The sequence below is a fragment of the Natator depressus genome, chromosome 3, assembly GCF_965152275.1.
Source record: "Natator depressus isolate rNatDep1 chromosome 3, rNatDep2.hap1, whole genome shotgun sequence".
NCBI lineage: Eukaryota > Metazoa > Chordata > Testudines > Cheloniidae > Natator > Natator depressus.
In genome coordinates, this window is record NC_134236.1 from 134,072,900 (window position 1) to 134,097,518 (window position 24,619).

General features: G+C 41.9%; 1 protein-coding gene across 3 annotated transcripts in view; it reads right to left on the reverse strand.

Moving 5' to 3' along the window:
* ARID4B (AT-rich interaction domain 4B) overlaps positions 1-24,619 on the reverse strand; it is a 146,350-nt gene that overhangs the window by 35,445 nt on the left and 86,286 nt on the right. For 2 of the 3 annotated variants that reach the window (XM_074948867.1, XM_074948865.1), the window contains exons 12-16: positions 18,607-18,679; positions 16,840-16,934; positions 15,372-15,469; positions 11,036-11,303; positions 9,384-9,556 (exon numbers count right to left, since the gene is read on the reverse strand). In XM_074948867.1, coding sequence (XP_074804968.1) covers positions 9,384-9,556; positions 11,036-11,303; positions 15,372-15,469; positions 16,840-16,934; positions 18,607-18,679 — 707 coding nt within the window. The remainder of the gene's footprint in view (positions 1-9,383; positions 9,557-11,035; positions 11,304-15,371; positions 15,470-16,839; positions 16,935-18,606; positions 18,680-24,619) is intronic. The other variant, XM_074948866.1, reaches the window with a different exon arrangement.

Here is a 24,619-nt window from a genome sequence, read left to right on the forward strand (position 1 = left end):
GAGTACTAACTCTTTGAGGCAGGGACTGTCTGTAACAGATTTAAAAGTAGCTATACTTGAACAAAAAAACTTCAGAAACAGACTTCAAAGAGAAACTGCAGAACTCAAAATTCATTTTCAAATTTAACACCATTAGTTTGGGCTTGAATAGGGACTGGGAGTGGCTGGCTCATTACAAAAGCAGCTTTGCCTCTCCTGGAATTGACACCTCCTCATCAATTATTGGGAGTGGACTACATCCACCCTGATTGAACTGGCCCTGTCAACACTGGTTCTCCACTTGTGAGGTAACTCCCTTCTCTTCATGTGTCATTATATGATGCCTGCATCTGTAATTTTCACTCCATGCATCTGAAGAAGTGGTTTTTTACCCACGAAAGCTTATGCCCAAATAAATCTGTTAGTCTTTAAGGTGCCACCAGACTCCTTGTTATTTTTGTGGATACAGACTAACATGGCTATCCCCTGATACTTGTCTCTTATGGGTTTATATACAGTGCCTACCACAATGGCTCTTTATAATCTTGGTTGGGGCCTCTAGCTGCTACTATAAAAATAAAACATCTGCAAAAAAGGTCTTTGGGGTCTCCAACTGTAATTCTATAAATATGATGACGCATCAGGGGACTGGATATTAGGTATACTTGAGACAGGCTGTCTAAATATAAAGGCTGAACTGTCGACTTATTACTCCTGCACATAATTTTAGTTTGCTGTTTTTAAATCTTAATATTTAGATTTTTGTCTCTCAGCTTGTTCAATTTCATACAAATGCTTTGGTACGGAATATAGCTTTTGGGCCTTTATTTTGTTTGACCCAGGAAAACTACATGGATTACTACACATTAATATAGCGTCCTTTATGTGGGACTCAAAAGGAATCATGTTTACTGTAGGTTTAAATTACAGGAGTAATAATATGGAAAGATTGTCATGTGATTAAAAGGTAGGAAAACGAAAATATCAAAACAAGGGAGGAAGAAGCGGTGTCCTATATCATCTTTGAGGGCTATCTTGCCCCATTCGCTCACAATTGGGGCAAAAGCACCACAGACCATTGAGTACTGAAGATCATCCATCTCAAATACTCCATAGAGTTTCTTTCTTTCCCCCACATCAGACCCCTTCCTTCTGGACATCTCCCCTTCCCATCAATGCACTCTCCAACAAAATACAGATGCTCTTCTTGCAAAGGGCACCATAAAGCATGTGACAACTCCGTACATGGGGAGAGTTTTCTACTCCCTGTACTTCCTCATCCCAAAGAAGGATGCAGAGCTCTGCCCCATTCTTGACCTTTGGCTATTAAACACCTTTATCAGAAAATCCAAATTCCACATGGTGACTATGGCGACTATTATCCCATTCTTCCCCTACAGGGCTTGGTTCGCGGCTCTCGACGTGAAGGATGCCTACTTCCATATTGACATTCACCCAGTCCACCAGAAGTTTCTCTGCATCGGGATGGGACACCACCACTACCAATTCTGAGTCGTCCCTTTCAGCATAGTGATGGCTCTGCAAGTTTTCAATAAGGTCTTCGCTGTCATGGTAGCACAAATGTGCCGCCTCAGCTACTTGGTGTACCCAGACCTGGACGATTGACTCCTTGTTGTGCTATCCCAACAAGAACTCATCTCCACCATTCTCATCCCTCATCCTCCTGACCTCTAGAGGTATCTGCATCAATGAGAAGTTGGTGCTCATACCTACACAGATGATCAATTTTATGGGGCACTGTTCGACTCCATTGTGGCACAGGCCTTCCTTCCAGTGTATCACTTCGGAATGCTGATGGCCATAATTGCAGACCTATGCCACAACCCATGTACCACGGTCCACCATTCTCTCTCCCTCCTTGGATATATGGCAGCCTGTACCTCCGTGACCCTGCTGCATGTCTACATATGTGGTGCCTCCAACTGTGGCTCCTCTCCATCTACAGACCCCATATGGACCATTTGGAGGCCAGAGTTGTCCCCCAGACGATTCTTGCCTCCCTGACCTGGTGGACCGACCCTGCCAAGATCATGGTTATTAGCTCCTTCACCCACAGGCCACCATCACAACAGGGGAGCCCACCTACACCATCACACAGCTGAGGGTGTCTGGCTGCCACAAGAGGCCAGAATGCATATAAATGTGCTAGAACTGAGGGCAGTCCATCTTGCATTCCAGGCGTTTCTTCCTTTCATTTGGTCCCACCATGTTCAACTACTCTCCAGCGCTGTAGTGGTGATATACATCAATAAGCAGGGCAGTGCCAAGTCTCCCTCCCTCTGTTCCGAGCCCATCCACCTTTGGAAATGGTGCATCAAACACCATGTGTAGAGCCCTGCCAAATTCACAGCCATGAAAAATGCGTCATGAACCGTGAAATCTGGTCTTTTGTGTGCTTTTACCCTATACTATACAGATTTCATGGAGGAGACCAGCGTTTCTCAAATTGGGGGTCCTGACCCAAAAGGGAGTTGCTGGTTGGTCGCAAAGTTATTTTAGAGGGTTGCAATATTGCCACCCTTCCTTCTGCGCTGCCTTCAGAGCTGGGTTGCCGGAGAGTGGTAGCTGTTGGCTGGGCGCCCAGCTCTGAAGGCAGCACCCCACCAGCAGCAGCACAGAAGTAAGGGTGGCAATCCCATACCATGCCATCCTTACTTCTGCACTGCTGCTGGCAGCGGCTCTGCCTTCAGAGCTGGGATTCCGGCTAGCAACCATTGCTCTCTGGCAGCTCTGATGGCAGCGCCACCGCCAGCAGCAGCAGAGAAGGGTTGCAGTATGCAAATCCCCCTACAACAACTTTGTGACCTCCCTCCTTCCCCCCGTACAACTCCCTTTTGGGTCAGGACCCCTACAATTACAACACCGTGAAATTTCAGATTTAAGTATCTGAAATCATTAAATTTACAATTTTTAAATTCCTAAGCCTGTGAAATTGACCAAATTGGACTGTGAATTTGGTAGGGCCCTAACCATGTGACACTACAAGCCACGTACCACCCAGGCACCCAAAATTCCCTAGCTGATGCCTCAGCAGGATACTCTTCCTCAACCATGAGTGGGAATTGCACAGTGCCATACTCCAATACCTCTTCCACAAATGGGACACCCCGTTCTGGGATCTCTTCATCACTCATCAGAACTGCAAGTTGCCTCTTTATTGTTCCAGGGGAACCATATGGGAGGACTTGCAGGACAAAGTTCTTTTCCCCTGGATGGGCGACCTCCACTATCCTTTTCTCCCCATTCAACGACCGCAAGTGCTTTGCAAGTTTTGCTGGGACTGAGCTACCGTAATACTTATAGTCCTGTTCTGGCCCCGTCAGTTTTGGTTCATGGACCTCCTCAGACTCTCCACCCGTACACGACTCCACCTTTGATCTCCTCACACAAGATCAGAGCCAAGTATGGCATCCCAATCTGGGCCCTCTTCACTTCACAGCCTGGTACCTCTGTGTTTATGCACCCCACCACCATTTCAGGAAAGGTTTCCTCAATACTCAATACTACATGGATTACTGCACGTTAATATAGCGTCCTTTATGTGGGACTCAAATGGAATCATACTGCCACCAATACTCTGGCTCACACCCCCGTGGGACTCATTTTATCCGCCCTCACAAAGCCACCCTTCAAGCCAATGGCAACATGCTCCCTGTCCCATCTCTCCATTAAAGTAATATCCTTAGTCGCCATTACCTCATCTAGATGAGTCAGCGAACTGGCGGCCATGATGGTTGGCCCCCCTTGCAACATTCGCAGTTCTCAGTCAAACCATCAAAACTGGGACTTTGATTTCAGGGGGGTCGAGGAGGTGGCCATGGCAAAGGCTTTGGGTCTCTGTTGCTGGGACTGGTGTTGCTTGCATGGGGCTTTCTGTTGCCCCTCGTAGTAGGCCAGGTAGGATGTATGCTGGTGGGGAAGGAACTGCTGTTGCTGGTGCCTGCATTGTGGAGCTGGGGTGTAGATCACCAGGGACTGTAAAGTGGCGCTGGAGTCCTTCAAAGAACGAAGGGACTTGTCTGTCTTCACATAAAACAAATTGTCTTTGTCAAAGGGAAGGTCCTTGATAATAGTTTGGACCTCCTAAGGAAAGCCAGATGACTGGAGCCATGAGTCCCGGCGCATGACGACTGCAGTTGCAAGGGAGCAAGAGGACAGGTTGGCTGCATCAACCGCCACTTGGAGGCCCACCTTGGTGACCAGGAACCCTTCGTCCACCAGCGCCTGAAACTGCTGTTGCTGGTCTGGTGGCAGTTCATCCTGGAACTCTGCTAGCCACACATAGTTATTAAAATCGTACCTGGCTAGCAGAGACTGGTAGTTTGCAATCCTAAATTACAGTGCTGCTGAGGAATAAACCTTTCTCCCAATAGGTCAAATCGCTTAGCCGGCTGGTCTGGAGGCGGTCAACTTTTGTGTGTGCTGGGGCACCCATTCCTCTGCTGCATGTACAACAAGAGAGGTAGGTGACAAAAGAGGAAGTCCACCCCCCTTAGCTGGGATACAATACCTCCACTCTGCCTGCTCTGGTGTGGGGGCCTATGAGGCAGGGTATGCCACACTGCCTGTCATGGATGGAGGACTAAGAGCGCGAAGGAACAGTGATTCCAACTCTGGGTATGTGGCGGTATGAGGCAACTGGAGAGGCATTGACTGGTACTATCATACCCTCAGCTGTGAACATAAGCCACCGCATGACACACGTGCACGTCAGCAGACATTGCTAAGAAAATCCTCCGGCTCCAGAGCCATGTCATGCATGCTTACCCCCATGTTTGGAATACACATAGGAACCAAACACTCGAAGAAGAACTGCTGTGTGATGGTTTTTTCAGAAATTTTTGGACAGGTCATTCAAAAGAAAACAAAAAGACTTTTGCACACTTACACATCAGGAAGTTGGAATAGCCTGTTCAACATGAAGTACTGGGCTATAACCTCACAAGACCCGTTATTAAAATTAGTGGGGTTAAAGTATCAGCCTAAAATTGTATCTTTCGGCACTTTTAAATTGGGAAAAGGGCCAGCTTGGGGAGAAACTGCCTGAGCTCTACAGCTGACCTAAAATCTACTTCCAGTGTCACGGAGGAGAGCTAGGAGACTCCTATAGTAAGGGGAGCTCAAGAGGGATTGTCTGAAGTACAACCCAGCTCTGGGAGGAGGGCTGTGGCCTCCAGAACAGGAGGAGAAACTGACTTTTACATGGAGCCAGAGTGGGCGTGAACTGGAGAGGCTAAACAAGTGAGTTATGTCTGTATAACGAGTTAATAGATCGAACCATGTGAAGGGGTATATGTTGGAACTGTGAATAAATCAGATTCTGCAAACAGTTTGAACTAATCTGCTCTGGGTAATTGCTGAAAAAGACCCAAGAGGTGCTGAGTGCAACGTACCTGCAGGGCCACAACAGCCAAAAGAGGATATGCTAGAGAGACATGCCCCCATGACACATGCACACAAAAATACAATGCATAGACCAAATGGGTAAGTCCCTATATATGATGCTACACAAATGTACTTGGTGTAAATTGATCTTTTTGTGCTTACACTAACAGTGCAAAATTTAAACTGGTGTTCACACCAACTGTGCAAGGAAGACGACGCATTTCACCCCCTCAAATAATTTACTTTACACAAAATTAAATTTGACTGTATGAGTTAACTTTAATGTATAGTGCTTTATTTGGTCCAAAGACAATCAATATGACTGTCAGCCAACCACACTAACCCACACCTTCCTGTCATATTTTAAATCCCTCTCCTACAATTTTACATTCATTCATCACAAAGCCCTCAAAATATACCTCTTCTGACAAATAAAAAACTAGAGACAAGGTGGGTGAGGTAATATCTTTTACTGGACCAACTACTGTTGGTGAGAGAGACAAGTTTTGGAGCTTACACAGAGCCTTTCTTCAAGTCCTTCACCCACCCTGTCTCTCTAATATCCTGGGACCAACACGGCTACAACAACATTAAATAAAAAACTGTGCTACTTTTCAAAGTACCCACAGAATAAACTGCAAAGGGCAGAAGAAAAACACTACATCTGTTAACCTGTTACCTTCTGTATGTGAAACACAGCTGCTGACTTACTTTCTTACATATTCTTGTCATGTCTCTGTGCTTGACTGCGCTACCACTTAAGTCGATGTACGTTATGTCATTCAGGGGTGGGAAAAAACCACCCCACTGAGTGATATAAGTTACATTGACTTAAAGCAGTGTCCACACTGTACTATGTCGGGGGGAGATGCTCTCCTGTTGGCATAGCCCATCTTCACCAGATGCACTACAACAGTGCAGCTGCATCAGTGCAGCTGTGCCAATGTAGGGTGGTAGTGTAGACTAGCCCTAAAATAGCAGCAAGTACCAGATACTTCAGAGGAAGGTGCAAGAAACCCCTCCAAAGGGCTGTTATGGAATAAACTATCCACAAAGAAAGCTTCTTCCCAATTCTGATTAGTTAGAGCTTGGCTTATATGCCCTAAAGCATGAGGTCTTATACCTGTTTCAAAAATCTTTTTTGGTTTTTTAATCCTTACGATAAAAAGTCAATATTCTTGTTATCCATATAAATGTTCAAATTTTAAAAAAAAATCCTGCTAAGCTCTTGGCCTCAATCTTGAGGGGATAAGTTCCATGGACTAATTGTTCTGTGTGTGGAAAAGCACCTTTCAGTACCTTGTTGCCTTTCAGTTTAATTGACTATCCATGAGAAATCCCCTCACAAAAAAGAATGTTGGGCCAGATTGTTTCAATTGTACTTTATATATGTGGCATGTCTCCACATAAGGTACCCTTAAAGGTCTTTTTTCTGTCAAATGATTCAATTTCTAGGAAGATAAGAAATGCCATATTGAAGAAAAATAGTCCATTTGGCCTTCAATAATTACAAAATGAATAATTCAATTCACACAACAGAGGAAGGCACCTAATTATGCAATACTACATTGAGGTAGCTGGGGGACATTTCTTCCTGACACTAGTGGTGTTAAATTTATGTCCTGAAGTTGCCAGACTGACAGCCTTTCGCCATTTTATTCTTGGCGACATTAACTATGAGAGGTTTCAGAGTAACAGCCGTGTTAGTCTGTATTCGCAAAAAGAAAAGGAGTACTTGTGGCACCTTAGAGACTAACCAATTTATTTGAGCATGAGCTTTCGTGAGCTACAGCTCACTTCATCGGATGCATCCGATGAAGTGAGCTGTAGCTCACGAAAGCTCGTGCTCAAATAAATTGGTTTATCTCTAAGGTGCCACAAGTACTCCTTTTCTTCTATTAACTATGAGGGAATTCTAATTTAGGCAGAAGGATGAGTTTCCAAAGCCCTGGAAAGTTCTCTTTGAAACAGACAACATAAGAGTGATGCTCCACATACTCAATAAGAACACTAAGACACCAATTTTTAATTATCTTCTTTGGCCCAGAGATTGTCCACCTCTCAATCAGCACACAAAGGACCCTATACATACATCAATCCTTGCCCATAGAGAAGGGATGGGGAGATGTCAGCTACCTCGGCTGCTTTGTCTCCCTGTCTTCAGATCTGTGTAGACTACTTAACATGGTCAGGATACAAGAGTAGCCAGGGAATAGCACTGGAGAGGAATTAGTAAGCTGCAGATATCACATTTAGCTTCCCCTCTACACAAATTAAAATGGAAGTGAAAAGCTCAAAAGTTAATATCACCTGATTCTGTATTAACTTTTGCACAGAGCCCCATTGTGTTGCTGAACCCACTTTAGAAGGGATTACAGGAGGGAGGTCAGCAGACTGTTTCAAAAGGATTGAGTGATGAGACATTGGGAGGTGGAGTTCAGGACCTCTAGAAAGACACTCCTGGCCTCCAGGAGATATCCTAAAATCTGGAAGCTGGGACTGAAATCCTGCCTTCCCCACAGTGGAGCAGTCTGGTGGAAACTGTGCAAGGAGAAACTCATGGAGCTTCTTATCCTCTAGGCAAGCCTTCTCCTCATGTAGAGGAACTAATCTGGTCCCAAGTTAAACAGATACAAATTATTATTTGAGAATAGTTTTATAATTTTATTATTTCACTTACATTGTTATTTGGTTAACATCAGTATTAGAAAGATGTCCCACACTTTTAAAAGACCTTGCCAGGTGACATTTTAAAGACACGGAGCCAAATTCAGTTCTGAAGTAAATGGCATAACTCTCTTCACTGCACTTTTCTTATTGTCTGGGTAGATTTCCAATTAAAAATGTATCATTTTATATTTTAACTATGCAAATTATTTTACACTACATAATATATTTTTTGTATAATCAATTATTTACTATCTCCTTTCTACATGGTGAATATGTCAATGATGCAATATTTACACAATGGTTTCACCAATTTCCTATGGGCCAAATCCAGTGCAGTGGCCACATCTATATTCCAGACCGTATAGTGAATGGAATCTCCATAAAACACAGTTCTAGAGCATTTCTGCACACCTTGTTCCCACCTGCAGCACAACCACACAAGTTTTATCATCTTTTGGGCTTCAGACGAGGAAGAGGCAGGATGTGTGTTCAAAACACAATGGTTTTAGGATTTTCCAACTTTTGAATAGCGCTCAGACACCACGACAATATATATGCATTTCTTGTCAAGGATGTAAGTTGTTAGCTATGCTAAGCCTAATTAAGAACTGTCCATTCCATTTTGACCTCAGGGCAGACATACGAAGGTAATACATGGAACAAATCTTTTTGCGTTTAAATATGAAAACCTTTCTATCCATTGTTTTATGGAAAATACATACAGCCATGCATGCAGGGAGGAATGTTCTGCTTCCTTGTTTCATCCACTGACTAGCTGGGCCCCGGCACCAATATTACTTCATTTTAATTCACTTGCAATCACCTTCTCTTGAGGAGAACTGGATAGGAGTAACTTCTGATCCTGTCAAAATCATCCCTTACTCAACCAAAGACTGCTATTGAGAGATGCAAGATACTCCCTTCCCATAACACTATCTCCAAAACACTCCCAAGAGCAAGAGGTGGGAACCAGAAATCCATCCCATACAGGTAGCAGAGCTGAACAAACACTAGGCCATTAGGATGGCCACCTTATTTTTTTATCAAATAGACTTAAGTTACTTACACTTTGTATGTTTCCCCTTGCTCAATGGGTTTTAAATATTTAGGCTCTGAACCTGGAAAGACTCATACAAATGTTTCGCTTTAGCAATGTGAGTAGCCCCCCTAACTTCAATAGGATTATTCATGATGCATGAAGTTAAGCACATGCTTACGTCTTTGCAGGATCAGGGTCTCACAATACCGTTTGATGTTGAAGTTCAAACATACTTTTAATTAAAACATCAGTGACATCAGGTTCCTTAACTTAAAAAAACCCCTCTTACCCTGATTTTTCTTTTTCTTCAGCCTCCATGTTTGTGTTAAGAATTTCCATTTCTTTAATATTCTCTTCCTCTTTATCTCCCAGATTGGCTTCATCTTCTGTTTTGGTTGAACTGAATTCCTTTTCCTGGTCAGACTGAGTATATATAGATTCTTGCAAGTTTTTTTTGTTTTCCTAAGAAAATATAAAAATGCAGTTAACCTACAATAGAAATCAACATGACAAGCATTTGAAAAAAGGCAGACAAAACACACTTAACCAACTGGCAGAAATAATTCAAATAATTTAGGATTGTTACCATTCCCAGTATATACTGTTTTATTAAATGAGGTTTAACTTTTGCAGAAGGATTGCTTGAGTCAGAGCCACAGAATCTACCATTAATGTTTTAAATAGAAGAAACATTTAAAGTAAAGCTGCCAGAACAAATCTGCACCCAAATTTCTTTAAAAAAACCAAGCTTTAAAAACACTTAAGAAATTCTAGTTTCAATTATATTTCTTTCAATTCCAATGGAAACAACCTCTGAACAAAAAACAAACATTATTTTTTTTCTATGTGACTCAAAATTGTTTCATTGTGCCAAATTCATGAGAATCCAAAAGCGAAGCTAACTAGAAACTAAACTAAAAGTAAAACTGACTAGTCAATTTTCATTCTCCAAGCTGAACAGCACTAAAAAAAATTAACAGCATTCAAATGAAAAATAAAAATATTTTACATGTAGTCATCTTTAATAATCTTAGGTCCTAGTGTTTTTATGAAATGCAATTTTTAAACTGAAAGCATCTCTTTGATGGTTTCCTTTTAAAGATTTCACACTAAATGCAGTGGGTCTTAAAAACAGATATCAAGTAGTGCTCCTGCCACGCTTTTCAGGTGCCTTTGGGGGGGTGGTGTGTGAGTATTTTAAGGCCCTGACTTACAAATGACTTCACTCAGATAAATCTTTATGTCTACATAGAATCCCAACAACCTCAGTGGTACTTTCTAAAGGCTTAAACGTGTGCCTGAAGATCCCTCTGAAGTGCATAGGTCCTAGTCCTGCAATGCATTGCCCTGGGGCAGACCCCTGAACTCTTGTGGAACTTTACTGATTTTGGGTTGGGGATGGGAATAGAAGGTGTCCATGCAGATGCAATGCATTGTAGGATTGAGACCTAAATCTAAAGCCAGGTTCAAAACAGAAACCCTACTATTACAGCTGCTGAGAGGATACAGCCCCTTTCAGGCCAAAGTAGGCCACACATTTTGGTATGATTTGACTGTAAGGTTCCCCAACAGCTGTGAGGTTGCAGCTGTTCTGTAGGAGGTCATGGACGTTTTGCCTCCAAGACCCTCTGCAGCACCCAGCATACATTCAGAGATGGATCTGGCCCACAGTATGTTGTGCTTATCCTCCGTTAGCTATGCAGCTGCTGTCACCCACCAAACCCTATTTTCAAGCTGTGATATGATCAGTATTAATAATAAGGAAAGAACTATGCATTATCAAGACAACATGCTAAACTGTTTAGGTGTTTGTTTTTTGTTTGTTTGCTTTTTTAACTCAACCAAGGAGATTTCAGCCCTACTTAATACACTACCTCCTATTCCCCCAACAAACACTACCTCAATTTAGCAACTGGGCTTAACATAAACAAAGTATTTTACCAGAAAGGTGGGTTTATCATTTTCTTTACATTCATTATTATTCTCAGCTGGTTTTGTTTCTTCCTGTTGTATGATCATGTCGTCCTCCTCCTTATGCTCTTCTTTAACAACTTTTATTTCTTTTACATCCTGGTCAGGTTCTTCGAGCATTTTCAATTCTTTTTCTTTTTCACACTCTTTGCAGGGCTTATTTGTCATTTTCTCTGGCAATGCCATTTGAAATTCGATATTAGCCGATGTGCAGTACTCTTCAAAACCATAAAGATATCTGAAGGAAGAAAAATTACATTCCATGACATCATGCTAACATTAATTTACATATCTATTAACCTAGTGAGCTCTTTATACCTTTGTTAAAAAAAGTACATGTATTTCACAGGATATAATAAATAGGTTATATTAAAACTGACTAATAAAATTTGTTTGTGAAAATCTGGTATCAGTTTGACCATTTTTCTTTTTTTTTTGTTTCTACTTCTTACTATACTTAAACACATGCAAATGATACCTCTTAATCAACCAGTATTACGGAAATACCAAAAATTCAGAAAACATTTAAGAACACAAACAGGAATAAAAATATTCTACCAATTCAGGAAAGGAAAAATCCGAAGGTAAGGCAGTGTCCAGTTTGCTCAGCCCAGCAATATGGAAACTCAATAAGTGCTTCTCAGCTTGAATGAATTATCAAACCAATTTGAAAATTAAGCTTATCATTACAATTGGCATTTTCTGAGCCTCCTAGAAAGAAGCCTACTTGATCCTGATTATTAGTTATGACATAGGCCACATGTGATAGCACGTTATAAAAACTGACAGAAACAAGCAATACAAGTGATAGTGGTTTGCCTTGAAACAAATACACTCCAAACTTCAAAACTGATAATACTCCCTGGTTTCAGTGAATTTGGGGTATGTCACCCAGTAACACAAAGTGACTTTTTACTGCAATACTGCATTAAGCATTTATTATTTTGCTGCTGACATATGCCTCTATCTTCCTTTCTCAAATGCTATTATATCTGCATCAGAAAGAAGATCATTCAAACGAATCATATCATTAGCAATGACTAGCTTAATACTACGGAATTTGAACTGACTTCTTAAAGTTCTTGGAGAATACTAATGGTAACACCATACTTAAATATTTACCAAAGATTATTTCACTGTGCTGAGATTCCTTGTTGGGGAAACCTTACCCCAGTAATGTATAAATATCATTACAAACAAGTCAAATGCTTGGCTTTTTTTTTTATACATTTATTTGTATGTTGTACTTATCCTCCTTTATCCTCTTCTCATTCTTGTACCTTTTTACCATTTTATTCTATATCTTTATTACAGAGCTCCTCCAGAACAGCTAAAGAAAATCCACAATATTTTAAGCACTGGACTAACATAAGGCTAATACCTACCAAAAGTAGGGTCTTACCATTACAATAAATATTAAAAATAAACCAAAACTTGTTAAAGCCACCATCTTTTACCTTTTACTCATTTATCTAGGAATATCAGTATCAAAAAGATACATATGTGAAAGGTTCTCTCATGATACCACATAGCTATCCCCAAACACTTCAATTCTACTGACCACTACATAACAGAGCGAGAGATCATTTCACAAACCACCTCCTACCATCCCAATCCCCTACTACTGATTCCCAATTACTTTATTCTGTGGACATCATCAAGGGCTTTGTGGACCAACATTTGACAACAGCAGTATAGAATGTATAATAATGCAAGGTTTTCCACTCCTCTGATTTACCTTCCTGTATGTTTTACACTTCTGTTTTTTGTTTTTGTTTTGTTTTTTCCCAATACAGTAAAAGCTGTGTTATCCAGAACTTTGCCAACCAGAAAGCTCTAGAAACTGGCATTTCAGGGTGCCAGATCTGGGCGGCGCTCACCTCAGGTGGCTCCCTACAAGTGGGGACATGTCCCTGCTGCTCCTAGGCAGAGGAACAGCCAGGGGGCCCTGTGCACTGTCCCCGCCCCACACGCTGGCTCCGCAGCTCCCACTGGAGATCCAATGAGAGCTGCGGAGTCGGCACCTGCGGGCACAGAAAGCGTGCAGAGCCGTCTAGCCGAGCCTCTGCCTAGGAGCAGCAGAGACATGTTGCCGCTTGCGGGGAGCCACCTGAGGTGAGCGACGCCCAGATCCTGCACCCAGAAACCCCCAACCCCCTGCTCTGAGCCCCCTCCTGCACCCAAACTCCCTCCCAGAGCCTGCACTCCCACCCCCCCCCCCATACCCCAACCCCCAGCTCTGAACCCCCTCCCACAACCAAACTCCCTCCCTCCCTCGGTAAGTATAATGCTTAGTTAACTGGAATTTTTGACTAACCAACACCCCCCATTCCCCCAACATGCCGAATAACAAAGCTTTTACTGTTCTTTTTTTTAAAAAAGAGCAAAAATGCATCAAAATATATACATATTTTAAGATATTGTGGCAAACGAACCCCCATCCAAAACCCACAGATTTAAGTTCCTCTGGCACTGGAGAAGTTTTTATATCTATTATTATTTTTTATTATTTGTATTATCATAGTGCCTAGGAGCCCCAGTCCTGGACCAGGACTCCATTGTGTTAGGTACTGTACACACAGAACAAAAAGACAGTCCCAGCCCCAAAGAGCTTACAATCTAAGTGTAAAACAAGAGACACCAGATGGATACAAATAGACCAAAGAGGGAGTACAAGGAAATCATGAGACAGATTGGTCAGCGTGGTAGGAAGCAGTCTCAGAACACCAGTGGCCCAGCTATTGTCAAGTTTTTCATAGGCTTAATGGCAGAGGAGAATTTTAAGGGGAGAAGAATAGTGAATTAGTTTTGCAGATGTTTACAGGAATATTCTCTCAAGCGTGAGAGGCAGAATGGGAGAATGCACAAAGGCGCTGGTTTGAAAAATTTCACAAGTGGGTAAAGGAGGCTGATATCATGGGTCAATAAGAGGTTAAGAGTTGACCTTTTGATGCTAAATCAGAGATGACAGATAGGGTGCGGAGAGGTCGTGAAGGACCCTGAAAGTAAAGACAAGTAGCTTATGTTTGACACAACAGAGAAGAAGAACATACATAACAGAAGAGATACAATCCTAAGTGTAGCATGAGGTAAACAACAACTTAGGCCTTGTCTACACTACGAAGTTTTGTTGGCAAAACTGCCTTTTGTAAAACTCTGCTATTTTGCTGACAAAATAAAACCACCTCAACGAGAGGCATAACGGTTTTTGCGGCAAAGTTAAAATGACAAAGCATCAGTGTAGATACTGCTGTTTGTTTTGTTGACATAACTGGCTTCCACCAGTATCCCACAATGTCTACTGTGATGGCTCTGTTCACTGTTTTAATCTCTGCTGCCCTGCAGGCATGCACCCCTCCCCTTTCAAAGCTTCAAAGCTCTGACAGCTGAGCCCGCTGCTCTGCTCTGGGATTGGGAACTAACCATTAAGGTGGAATGTTCCTGTTCTGCCCTGCACTAGGAATACAGCAGCTGACAGACTGCTGTTGCGGGGAGCTGGGAGCAGGACTGCCGTGCTGCTTTGACATTCCTCAGCATAGAAAACTCACAGAGCTTCTCAGGATGCTGGTCCCGGCAGCTGAGGAGGCTGTGGGAGAACTTGGAGGGAATCACAGAACCACAGGCAGGCAGGCAGAGTGGGCTGCTTTGGGAGAGACTGCTGTGCCGAGCAGAGCCGGGAGCTGACTTGGAGGGGGTGTCCCCCTCCCCCTGCCTCAGGATAGGTCGGTCAGCCTGCTGTCTCCCCAACCCCAGACACACCAACATCCTCTCCCTCCTTCCCACCCCAAACTTCAGTTGAAAAGCAACTGGCAAACTAGCAGGATGCCCCTGGAATGATGGGATAGAGAAACCTGCAGCCTGTGACACAGTACCAGCCCCATGAGGCATTGCAAACCCTTCCCAAAGCACCCTGAGGCCAGTTGCACAGTGGGATAGCTACCACAGTGCACTGCTCTCTCTGTCAGTGCAAGAGCTGTTAGTGTGGATGCGCTCTGCCAACACAAAGAGCTAGTGTGGACATGCAACTGTGGTTTTAATTAAAATACTTTAATTAAAAGTGCATAACTTTGTAGTGTAGACAAGGCCGTAGTCCCGACTCAGTGCAGGGGATTGGACTAGATGTCCTATCAAGGTCCTTGCCTGTCCTATATTTCTGAGTCTTAAAATTCCAAAATAATTAATAATACACAATTTACAGTAACTATTTTTCATAAAAGAGGTGTTTCCACTGGACTCTATACATAAACACCCCACAATGGTATCACCATTCATATTTCATCCGTTTTACACGTGCTATATCACTTACTTTTTGTAAGCACATTTAACATTATATCCTGCAGCTGAGTTCAACACAGGTATTCCAAGATCCTGATACACCTGCTTCCACACTGCTCCACTTTCAATCTGTTACACACAGCAAAATACAAATGTGCACATTAATCTAGTACAAAACACAAGACTGACTTAAGTCTATTATCTTTGCAACAATAGATGAATGCTAACAATTTTAAAAAAATGTCTTCAGATCCACAAAAGAATCTAGTCAACAAAAAAAAAAATCACTGTTCTGCTGCACAGAATTATTATAAAAAGAAAAGGCGTACTTGTGGCACCTTAAAGACTAACCAATTTATTTGAGCATAAGCTTTCGTGAGCTACAGCTCACTTCATCGGATGCATGAAGTGGAAAATACAGTGGGGAGATTTAAATTTATACACGAAAGCTTATGCTCAAATAAATTGGTTAGTCTCTAAGGTGCCACTAGTACTCCTTTTCTTTTTGCAAATACAGACTAACATGGCTGCTACTCTGAAACCTAGAATTATTATAATCAGTTTAGAACTTCTGTCATTTTGCATTTCAGTAAGCCACAGTCTTAAACTGCAGGAGTCAGCCAAGTGGGTTATAACAAAAACTTACTTTGATAGTAACCTTATTTACCAAATCCAGAGTTTTAATTTAAAATAAAGAAGGGAGTTCAAACTGTTTGTGGCAATTTTTAAAGTCCTGAATGGTGCTATACCCAGGTTCCCCAGAAACTGCCTCTATCAGCTCTTCCACTGCCTTTTTACACTCTTAATATGCTCAAGTTTTGTAACCTGTTTAGTATGCTCAGTTCCAACAGTCCTCAAAAGGCACTGTAATACATCTTGTCCTCTAAGTATGTGACCCTTTCTTAGCATCAGAAGATGACACTGCATTTTACTGCATAAATATACATGACCAATTCGTAACTAAATTTTATAAGAAGATGTCAAAAGTAGGAATAGTGCCTACTTCCCCAGGAATTCCAAGTAAGTGATCCAATTGCTGCTTCAAGATCAGTTCAGCTAATTCCAGGCAGCACAGTCTTCTATATATGATCCACAATGGGGAGGAGTTAAGGATGCCATAGAACCCTTAACTCAGATTGCTTGCATTTGAGGTCTTGTGCAGTGATTTAGAAGTCTACTATTTGCTCAGTGTCTAAAACCAGAGGCTCTCTCAGACAGGTATTCATTGAATCCTCAGAGAAAAAGGAAGTATTCTGACTGACTACGTTATTATACAGCAATAATTAGATCTACCGCATGTATCACAAAGAGATTATATAATTTGTTTGAATGTTTGTTTTTTTAATAATGCTGCTGGGTGTATTATGTTGTAGGATTTACTGTTCACCTAGAGTTTTTGTATAGGAGTCTTTTTTACTATGACTTAAATCTAATCTATCATATTTTTTCCTCAGACTTTATGCGTCTAAAATACTTTCCATCTTAACTTTAATACTTACATTATCAAATCCTCCAAGCTTGTGTACAAGTCTGAATAATTTAAAGAGATTCAAATTTCTGTATCCAAGTACAGGTCGTTTATTAATAGGAGTCCCTGTGGAAGAATACAATTATTAAAATATTTTGAAGTGTGTCTTTTTACTGAGCACAAGACCAGAAATCTATACCTATATTATTTCACGTTACTAAATATATTACTGCAAGCTCTTTGACTCTGACCATATCATGTCCATAGTACAGTCTTTATTTATTTTTCTATTTATACAATAAGTATGGCCCTATCAAATTCACGGCCCATTTTGGTCAATTTCACGGTCATAGGATTTTAAAAATCACAAATTTCATGATTTCAGCTATTTAAATCTGAAATTTCACGGTGTTGTAATTGTAGGGGTCCTGACCCAAAAAAGAGTTGTGGAGGGGTTGCAAGGTTACTGTGGGGGGTGGGTTGCGGTACTGCTACCCTTACTTCTGCGCTGCTGCTGACAGCGGCTCTGCCTTCAGCGGTGGGCAGCTGGAAAGCAGCAGCTGCAGACTGGGAGTCCAGCTCTGAAGGCAGAGCCGCCACCAGCAGCAGCGCAGAAGTAAGGATGGCATGGTATGGTATTGCCACTCTTACTTTTGCGCTGCTACCCTCAGAGCTGGGCTCTCAGTCAGCAGCCACCACTGTCCGGCTGCCCAGCTTTGAAAGCAGCAGCACAGAAGTAAGAGTGGCAATACCATATCATGCCCATCCTTACTTCTGCGCTGCTGCTGGTGGCGGCTCTGCCTTCAGAGCTGGGCTCCCGGCCTGCAGCCACTGCTCTCTGGCCGCCCAGCTCTGAAGTCAGCGCAGAAGTAAGGGTGGCTACACCGTAAGCCCCCTAAAATAACCTTGTGACCCCCCCATGAAACTCCCTTTTGGGGCAGGACCCCCAATTTGAGAAACACTGGTCTCCCCCAGTGAAATCTGTATAGTATAGGGTAAAAGCACACAAAAGACCAGATTTCACAGGGAGGACCAGATTTAACAGTCAGTGAAGCGTTTTTCATGGCCATGAATTTGATAGGCTCTTAACAATAAGATAATAAATATCATAATCAAACTCTACAGTTTTATTTAAAAGCTCACTTTTATCTCAATCCACTGAAGATATTACAATTCATATGTCTGTGTGTGTAGGTGAAACAGAGGCCTCCGAACACAAGTCTTACCACACAATTAAGAGAGAAACTATTTGCTTTCTGAAAGCATATTTATTTGTAATCTCTACCTATATATCTGTTAAGGATTTGACATATTAAAGGGATATGTTTTTAAAGGCATTTCAGTTTCCCTTATCAGTAACACAAACATTCAGGTGGTATTACAAGGCACAAGCTAAAACTAGAATGAATTAAACCATTCAAATGATATTTGTCATTCTAAAATGCATTTATTGAGGCATCTTATTAAAATTATGAAATGGAATGTACGCAGTAATAGAATTAAGAACAAAACTAGGCATTAAATGCACAGCTATCTACAACACAGGAATACAGTGTATGATATACAGGGGTATATGGAGCATATCCACTTATTTTTCAAAGCAGGGATATGTCTGCATTTTAGCATTCGTGAATGCTGAGAAGATAAAGAGGGTCAAGTGACAGACTACAATCTCCCAGATCACAGCAAGAAAAGATGGATATGGCCACACTGATTCCCAAAAACGAACTGCAAAGCAATAGTGGGTTATAGCTCAAAGCTTCAATATGCATTACATAACTGAAGATAAAACACCCACCTCTGTCTTCCATAAATTTGTATAACTGTTGTAGAAAATTCTCCCTTTCCTCTGGAAAAGGCTCTATTTCTTCCTAATATAAGTAATACAAGAAAAGAAAATTTATCACTTGTCTTGTTAAACACTTCTAACTAGCAGACTTTAATATGGAAAACTATTGTAGCAAATGAAGTTTACATTACAAAGTTTGATTTACTGTAGAATTTAATGACACTGACGGCATGCTATACAGAGGGCATATGGTCTCTGAATGTTAAGCCATCTGGAAGCAGGAAAGGCTATTTCCAGCTAATAAAAACTAAAGAACATATGGTTTGATCTTCATGGGTTTTCAATAGATCATCATCAAAATGTCATAAGAATTCTTATAAATCAACACAAGCTCTCAATTGTGTTAAATTAGGCAGAAAACAGAGTCTGGTAGACACGAGTATTGCTCCTCAAAAGACTACACACAATTTTGAGATTCATTTGTCCTATAATTAGATGTGGTTATTCTTTAATGCCTGGATGGATTAAGTCACTTTTAAAGATGAAGTGGAAGATAAAATTGTGCCTGCACTTTTTTCTTCAATGGTTCCACAAGCCACTAGTAACACGCTGAGGTCAATGACATTACTCCTCTGGCAATGTGCATGCAGAGTACATAGTATACACAGAATTAATTAGAAACAAACAAATGCAGAATAGGTACATCAAAAATATTTGTGGCTATTAAATTTATGACAATAATAAACCTCTACATAGATTAATGATCAGCAGAGATCAATGGCAAGACACTGTGGCTCAGTCCAACAGCTCCTCCCAAGCTAGTTAGGAAATCCCCAGAAGTACCATGTGCCTCAACGGATATTAATCAATATTTCCCATATGAGTACCATCTTACTTCTAGTGTAATCAGAACTTCTAGGAATTTTAATCACTAAGTTTAAGATATTTCAAAGAGGCACGCAGACTAAGAGTTAGTTTCAATTCTTTGTATTCCTTTTAATTCTGACCCATAGCAGACTTTCTGTGAGTATAACTAATATATCATTTCTGTAAATAAAGAAAAATTACTTTGTCGCCATATCAGTTTCATCTTTCCCATTCTACTTCTTACCCTAAGCATTATGACTTCACCAATCCAGAAGCAAGGAGACAAAAGTATTATTCATCAAGATTTGTGTAGACGCACCAGAGCTCAGCTGAGAAACTTACAAAATTTGAATACAATTACTAATTATATGATATAAATAAAAAAGATAACTCCTCACTTAATAGCCTCAACAGGTGGAGGGATGACAGTAGGACTGGCAAAGGCTACAATTAACAGAATTACCAGTAAGAAGTTTTCTCTTGTTGTACGTGTCCTCTCCCTCATCCTATAACAAATACACTAATTGGATACACAGTGGAAGTCAAGAGAAAAACATACTTCTGATGTATTGGCATATTCTCCATTTAACATTAATTAATAACAAAAACTTGCATAAAAGAGGGCCATATAGTAATTTAGCAGATCGTATGGGTGAAGGGTCAGCCCAAGTTGCTGACAGCAACTAAAGATTAAAAATCTTTAGTATAAAGTGAGGGAAAAGAAATTCCCATACCAAACTACTAATGTGATCACTGACATAGCTAAAAGAAAAGGAGGACTTGTGGCACCTTAGAGACTAACAAATTTATTTGAGCATAAGCTTTCATGAGCTACAACTCACTTCATCAGATGCATCCGCTGAAGTGATCTGTAGCTCACAAAAGCTTATGCTCAAATAAATTTGTTAGTCTCTAAAGTGCCACAAGTCCTCCTTTTCTTTTTGCAGATACAGACTAACAGGGCTGCTACTCTGGAACCTGACATAGCTAAAGTTCCTTCTTGACATCAAGGTGAAATAAAGGAGGTTGTGCTGGGTCTGACTGAAATAAATACCTTCTCTCGCATGTGAAACGAAAAAACAAAATAACAGCCAGGGATATTTTGCAAAATGAGAAGTAGGACTGTATTCTATTTAGACCAAAAGTCTCAGATATTGTGGAAATTCAGGAGATTTCCTTCCCTGAAGTACTCTGGGTCAGAAGAGAAGGAAAAAAAGTTAGATTTGGCAAGTGGCTCACAACCAAGAAAATGCTTGTCACAAGAGAGTGTCGACAAAGAACCATAAGAGGTCAGGGAGGAAAGCACTGACCACATGTTCCCAGGAAACTTAACTAGGGTTTCAAGAAGTATCATGTATGCAATTTCCTTCAAGTGCTAAGAGAGCCAAAAAACAGAGGTGCTGTAGATACTGAGCAGAGTGCTGCAGATACTGCTACCATCCGTTGTGGACCCTATGGTATCTTACACTGCAATTTGACACTGCCAGCTGACTCAGGCTCACGGGGCTTGGGCTAAACGGCTGTTTAACTGCAGTGTAGACATTTGAGTTTGGGCTTCTGCCTGAGTTCTGGGATCTTCCCACTTCGTGGGGTCTTAGAGCACAGGCTCCAACCTGTGACCAAACATCTACACCACAATTAAACAGCTCCTTAGTCCGAGCCCCATGAGCTCCAGTCAGTTAGCAAGGGCCAGCTGCGGGTGTCTAGCTGCAGTGTAGACACACCCTAAGATACTATTTTTGAAGCACAAAGCAGATACTTGTAACACCAAGTACCAAAACTGCAAGTAGGTATCCCTTGTTGTAATTAAATTCCCCACTAGATTCTAGAACAATGTGCTAATGGGACAGAATTAAGATTTGATATGCCAAGATCTACAGAAGAGCGTTTGTACATTCTCAGTGTGTGCAGACTCAATGGATTTCACAGGGGGACTGAAGTGAGACACTGTAGCAAGGCGAGTTAATGATCCCTGCTATTCTGAGAATCTCATGAAGAACCAAACTGACTGTACTCTGATGCCAAGGCATCCTGGGAGATTGTTAGATGCAGACCTATAACCTTCAATATTCTGCTATCTCAGCCTATTGCTACATTAGATAATCTCATCGGTGTTCACTCTGGGAATACCAGTGTACCTGTCAGCATTATGAAGGTTAAAGGAATCAGCAAAGTAGCTCGTTTCTAACTTGAGGAAGCAAGCAGCTCCCTGCTAACACTCATACTATAAATATTTTATTATAACTCAAAGTGGACCCTGGTCCACACCTCCATATTTGGCTGAAGCTACATTTAGTCCTCCTATTCCCATCATACTAGTAAAGGAGAAGAGACTGGGAGGCAGAGGCCCATTTGGAGGGGGACACAGGATGGAAAGCAGCTTTAAAAAAAAAAAAAATCTAATCTCTCAGATTTCTATGGCACCTATCACCATGGTATCTAAGTGTGAAATGAAGATGACGGAAATGAAAAAACTGTTCCTACCCATGCCTTGAACGGCACAGTTAGAGAGGCCATGTGAGTAGTAATAAGGGAACCAATGAAATTCTTCATGGCCCAGGATGAGCTAGAGCAATCTGGAGGGGAAGGATTGTCTAGTTCCAAGAGTGCTCTCTCACATATTTTGTCGGAGGAGAAAGGACATGCAGGGAACCCACAGAGCATAACAACTGAAATGGAAAGAGGAGACAGGAGAAAAACAGTGCAGGATCATATTGCTCCCACTCAAAAAAAGAAAGTGAAGCTCTAGCCGTTACTTTGCAAACCTCCAGCCCAGTAGATGCCAGAGACACTAGAGAAGCAATTTCAGAACTACCATAGCAAATCCCATTAGATTTGAAGGTGTCCAGAGCCAGGCTTGTTCACCAAGGCATTTAGGGAGCTTGCATGGGGAAGGAACAGCAACTCATGCTACACCAGCAAAGGCAAGGCTGGCAGAAGGAGCTGTAGCTACCTCCCAAAGGCAAAGGCTCTAAAGGCCAAACCCTTAAAAACAGTAGTACTTAAGAGCTCAGATTCTCCTCACCCATGGCCTCCCAAGTGGCCCTTCCAGGAGAAGTGAGCATAAGTAGGTGAGAATAAAAGACAGAGAAAGACATTCTTGCAGTTGGCAAACCCTGAAAGGACCACAGACAGGCACCATATGAGGAGTAAGTGAGTCTGGAGAGGTGGCAGAATTCCAACCTCACACACCTGCAGCCTCCTGAAAAGCCCCAACCAGGGAAGATGGGTTGAGACACAGAGTACAGTAGTCGTTTAGGACCCAGACAGTTCAACCTTGTGTCTAAAGCTCCAACCAGGGTTGGGAGCATTAGGCTGCTGCATTGCAGTCAGCATTGCAGGGATGAATAACTGAGTCAAGAGAAACAGATCCCACTCCCTGGCTCAAGGAGGGGTGCTCTGGACAGAGCCAGAATCTGAGCACCAAGAGAAAGTACATAGGAAATAACGGAATCAAACCCCCTCCACACACACAGCCTCATAGCCAGCTGTGAAGCAGAGTTCTTTCCTCTGACTTTCATCTTTTCTCGTCTTCTTTATTTCTGGACTGGAGACTGGGGGCGGGGGAAAGAACAGTTAATTAGAAGACAGGCATAGGACTGCACTCCAAACTTCCAAAACAAAGGAGACAGAGGTGGAACAGGAGTGGGTGGGCTGGCGCCTTGCCTGAAAGTTCTTCTGCTTCTTTCTGTCAGGGTGGGCAGAGAGAGATAACGTATAGTGAACCAATTCTATCATAGGAGAGGAAAGAGGAGAGATACAACAACTTAGACATTTTTTGTAATTATCTGAAAGATTAAAAAAGTATTAGGACAAATTCATCCCTCATGTTTCACCACCACAAACTAGCGGAACCCAGGGCTGATAGCAGAAAGTCCACCTGAAGGTTGAGAAATGGTACAAGCTACCTGCAACTTCCTCTCCACAAGGAGGCCTGGAGCAAGAAGGCCTAGCCCAGCAGTGCTGGGGATGTTCCAGCCCGGCCAACTAGGAGACATGCTGTTCAGTTTATCTCCCAGAGAGTTTCTGCCAGTGAGACTCCTATACTGGCCTGTATACGCTGCTTCCCCAGCAGAACCCCTATGCAAATGGTGGTGGAACCTGAATTTCCTTAGCATTTAAAACCTCCTTTAGAACAGCTGCCTCCAAAGGCATGGGGTGGAGGGCAACTGAAAACTAATCATTAAGATAAAAACAGATATGTGTTTAAAGACAATTTTCAACTACCTTAAATATTACATTTCCTTTGCACTGTCAGGTAAGAACATAAGACCAGCCATACTGGATCAGACCAAAGGTCTATCTAGCCCAGGATCCTGTCTTCCGAAAGTGGCCAATGTGAGGTGCCCCAGAGGGAATGAACAGAACAGGTAATCATCAAGTGATCCATCCTGTCGCCCATTCCCAGCTTCTGACAAACAGAGGCTAGGAACACCATCCCTACCCATCCTGGCTAATAGCCATTGATGGACCTCTCCTCCATGAACTTATCTAGTTCTTTTTGAACCCTGTTATAGTCTTGGCCTCCACAACATCCTCTGGCAAGGAGTTCCACAGGTTGTCTGTGCGTTGTGTGAAAAAATACATCCTTTTGTTTGTTTTAAACCTGCTGCCTATTAATTTCATTTGGTGAACCCTAGGTCTTGTGTTATGAGAAGGAGTAATTAACACTTCCTTATTTACTTTCTCCACACCAGTCATAATTTTATAGACCTCTATCATATCCCCCTCCTTAGTCATCTCTTTTCCAAGCTGAAAAGTCCCAGTCTTATTAATCACTCCACATATGAAAGACATTCCCTACCCATTTTTGTTGCAATAAATATAGGTACAATAAATATGTATTTTTAACCACAGCTAGGAGACATTCAGTCTCTATAATTAGCTTGCAAGCATGCTGTAGTCATGAACATATATTAGTCAGGGGCATGTTCTGTTCTTTTTTCGAGTAACTGTAAGATGCACTTGGCAGCACATGTCTCTCACTCCCATCTCACCCTTGCCCCACCCTGCCCTATCCCAACAACATAGCTCTTGGCCCTTACATATTACTGCTTCAGGTGCAGAGGGCTATATCTGATCCTAAGCTCCATCTTTGGATTTGGTCTTTCAGCTATCTTTAGCTCCTACTGATTCAGTCCTTTGACTGCATGTG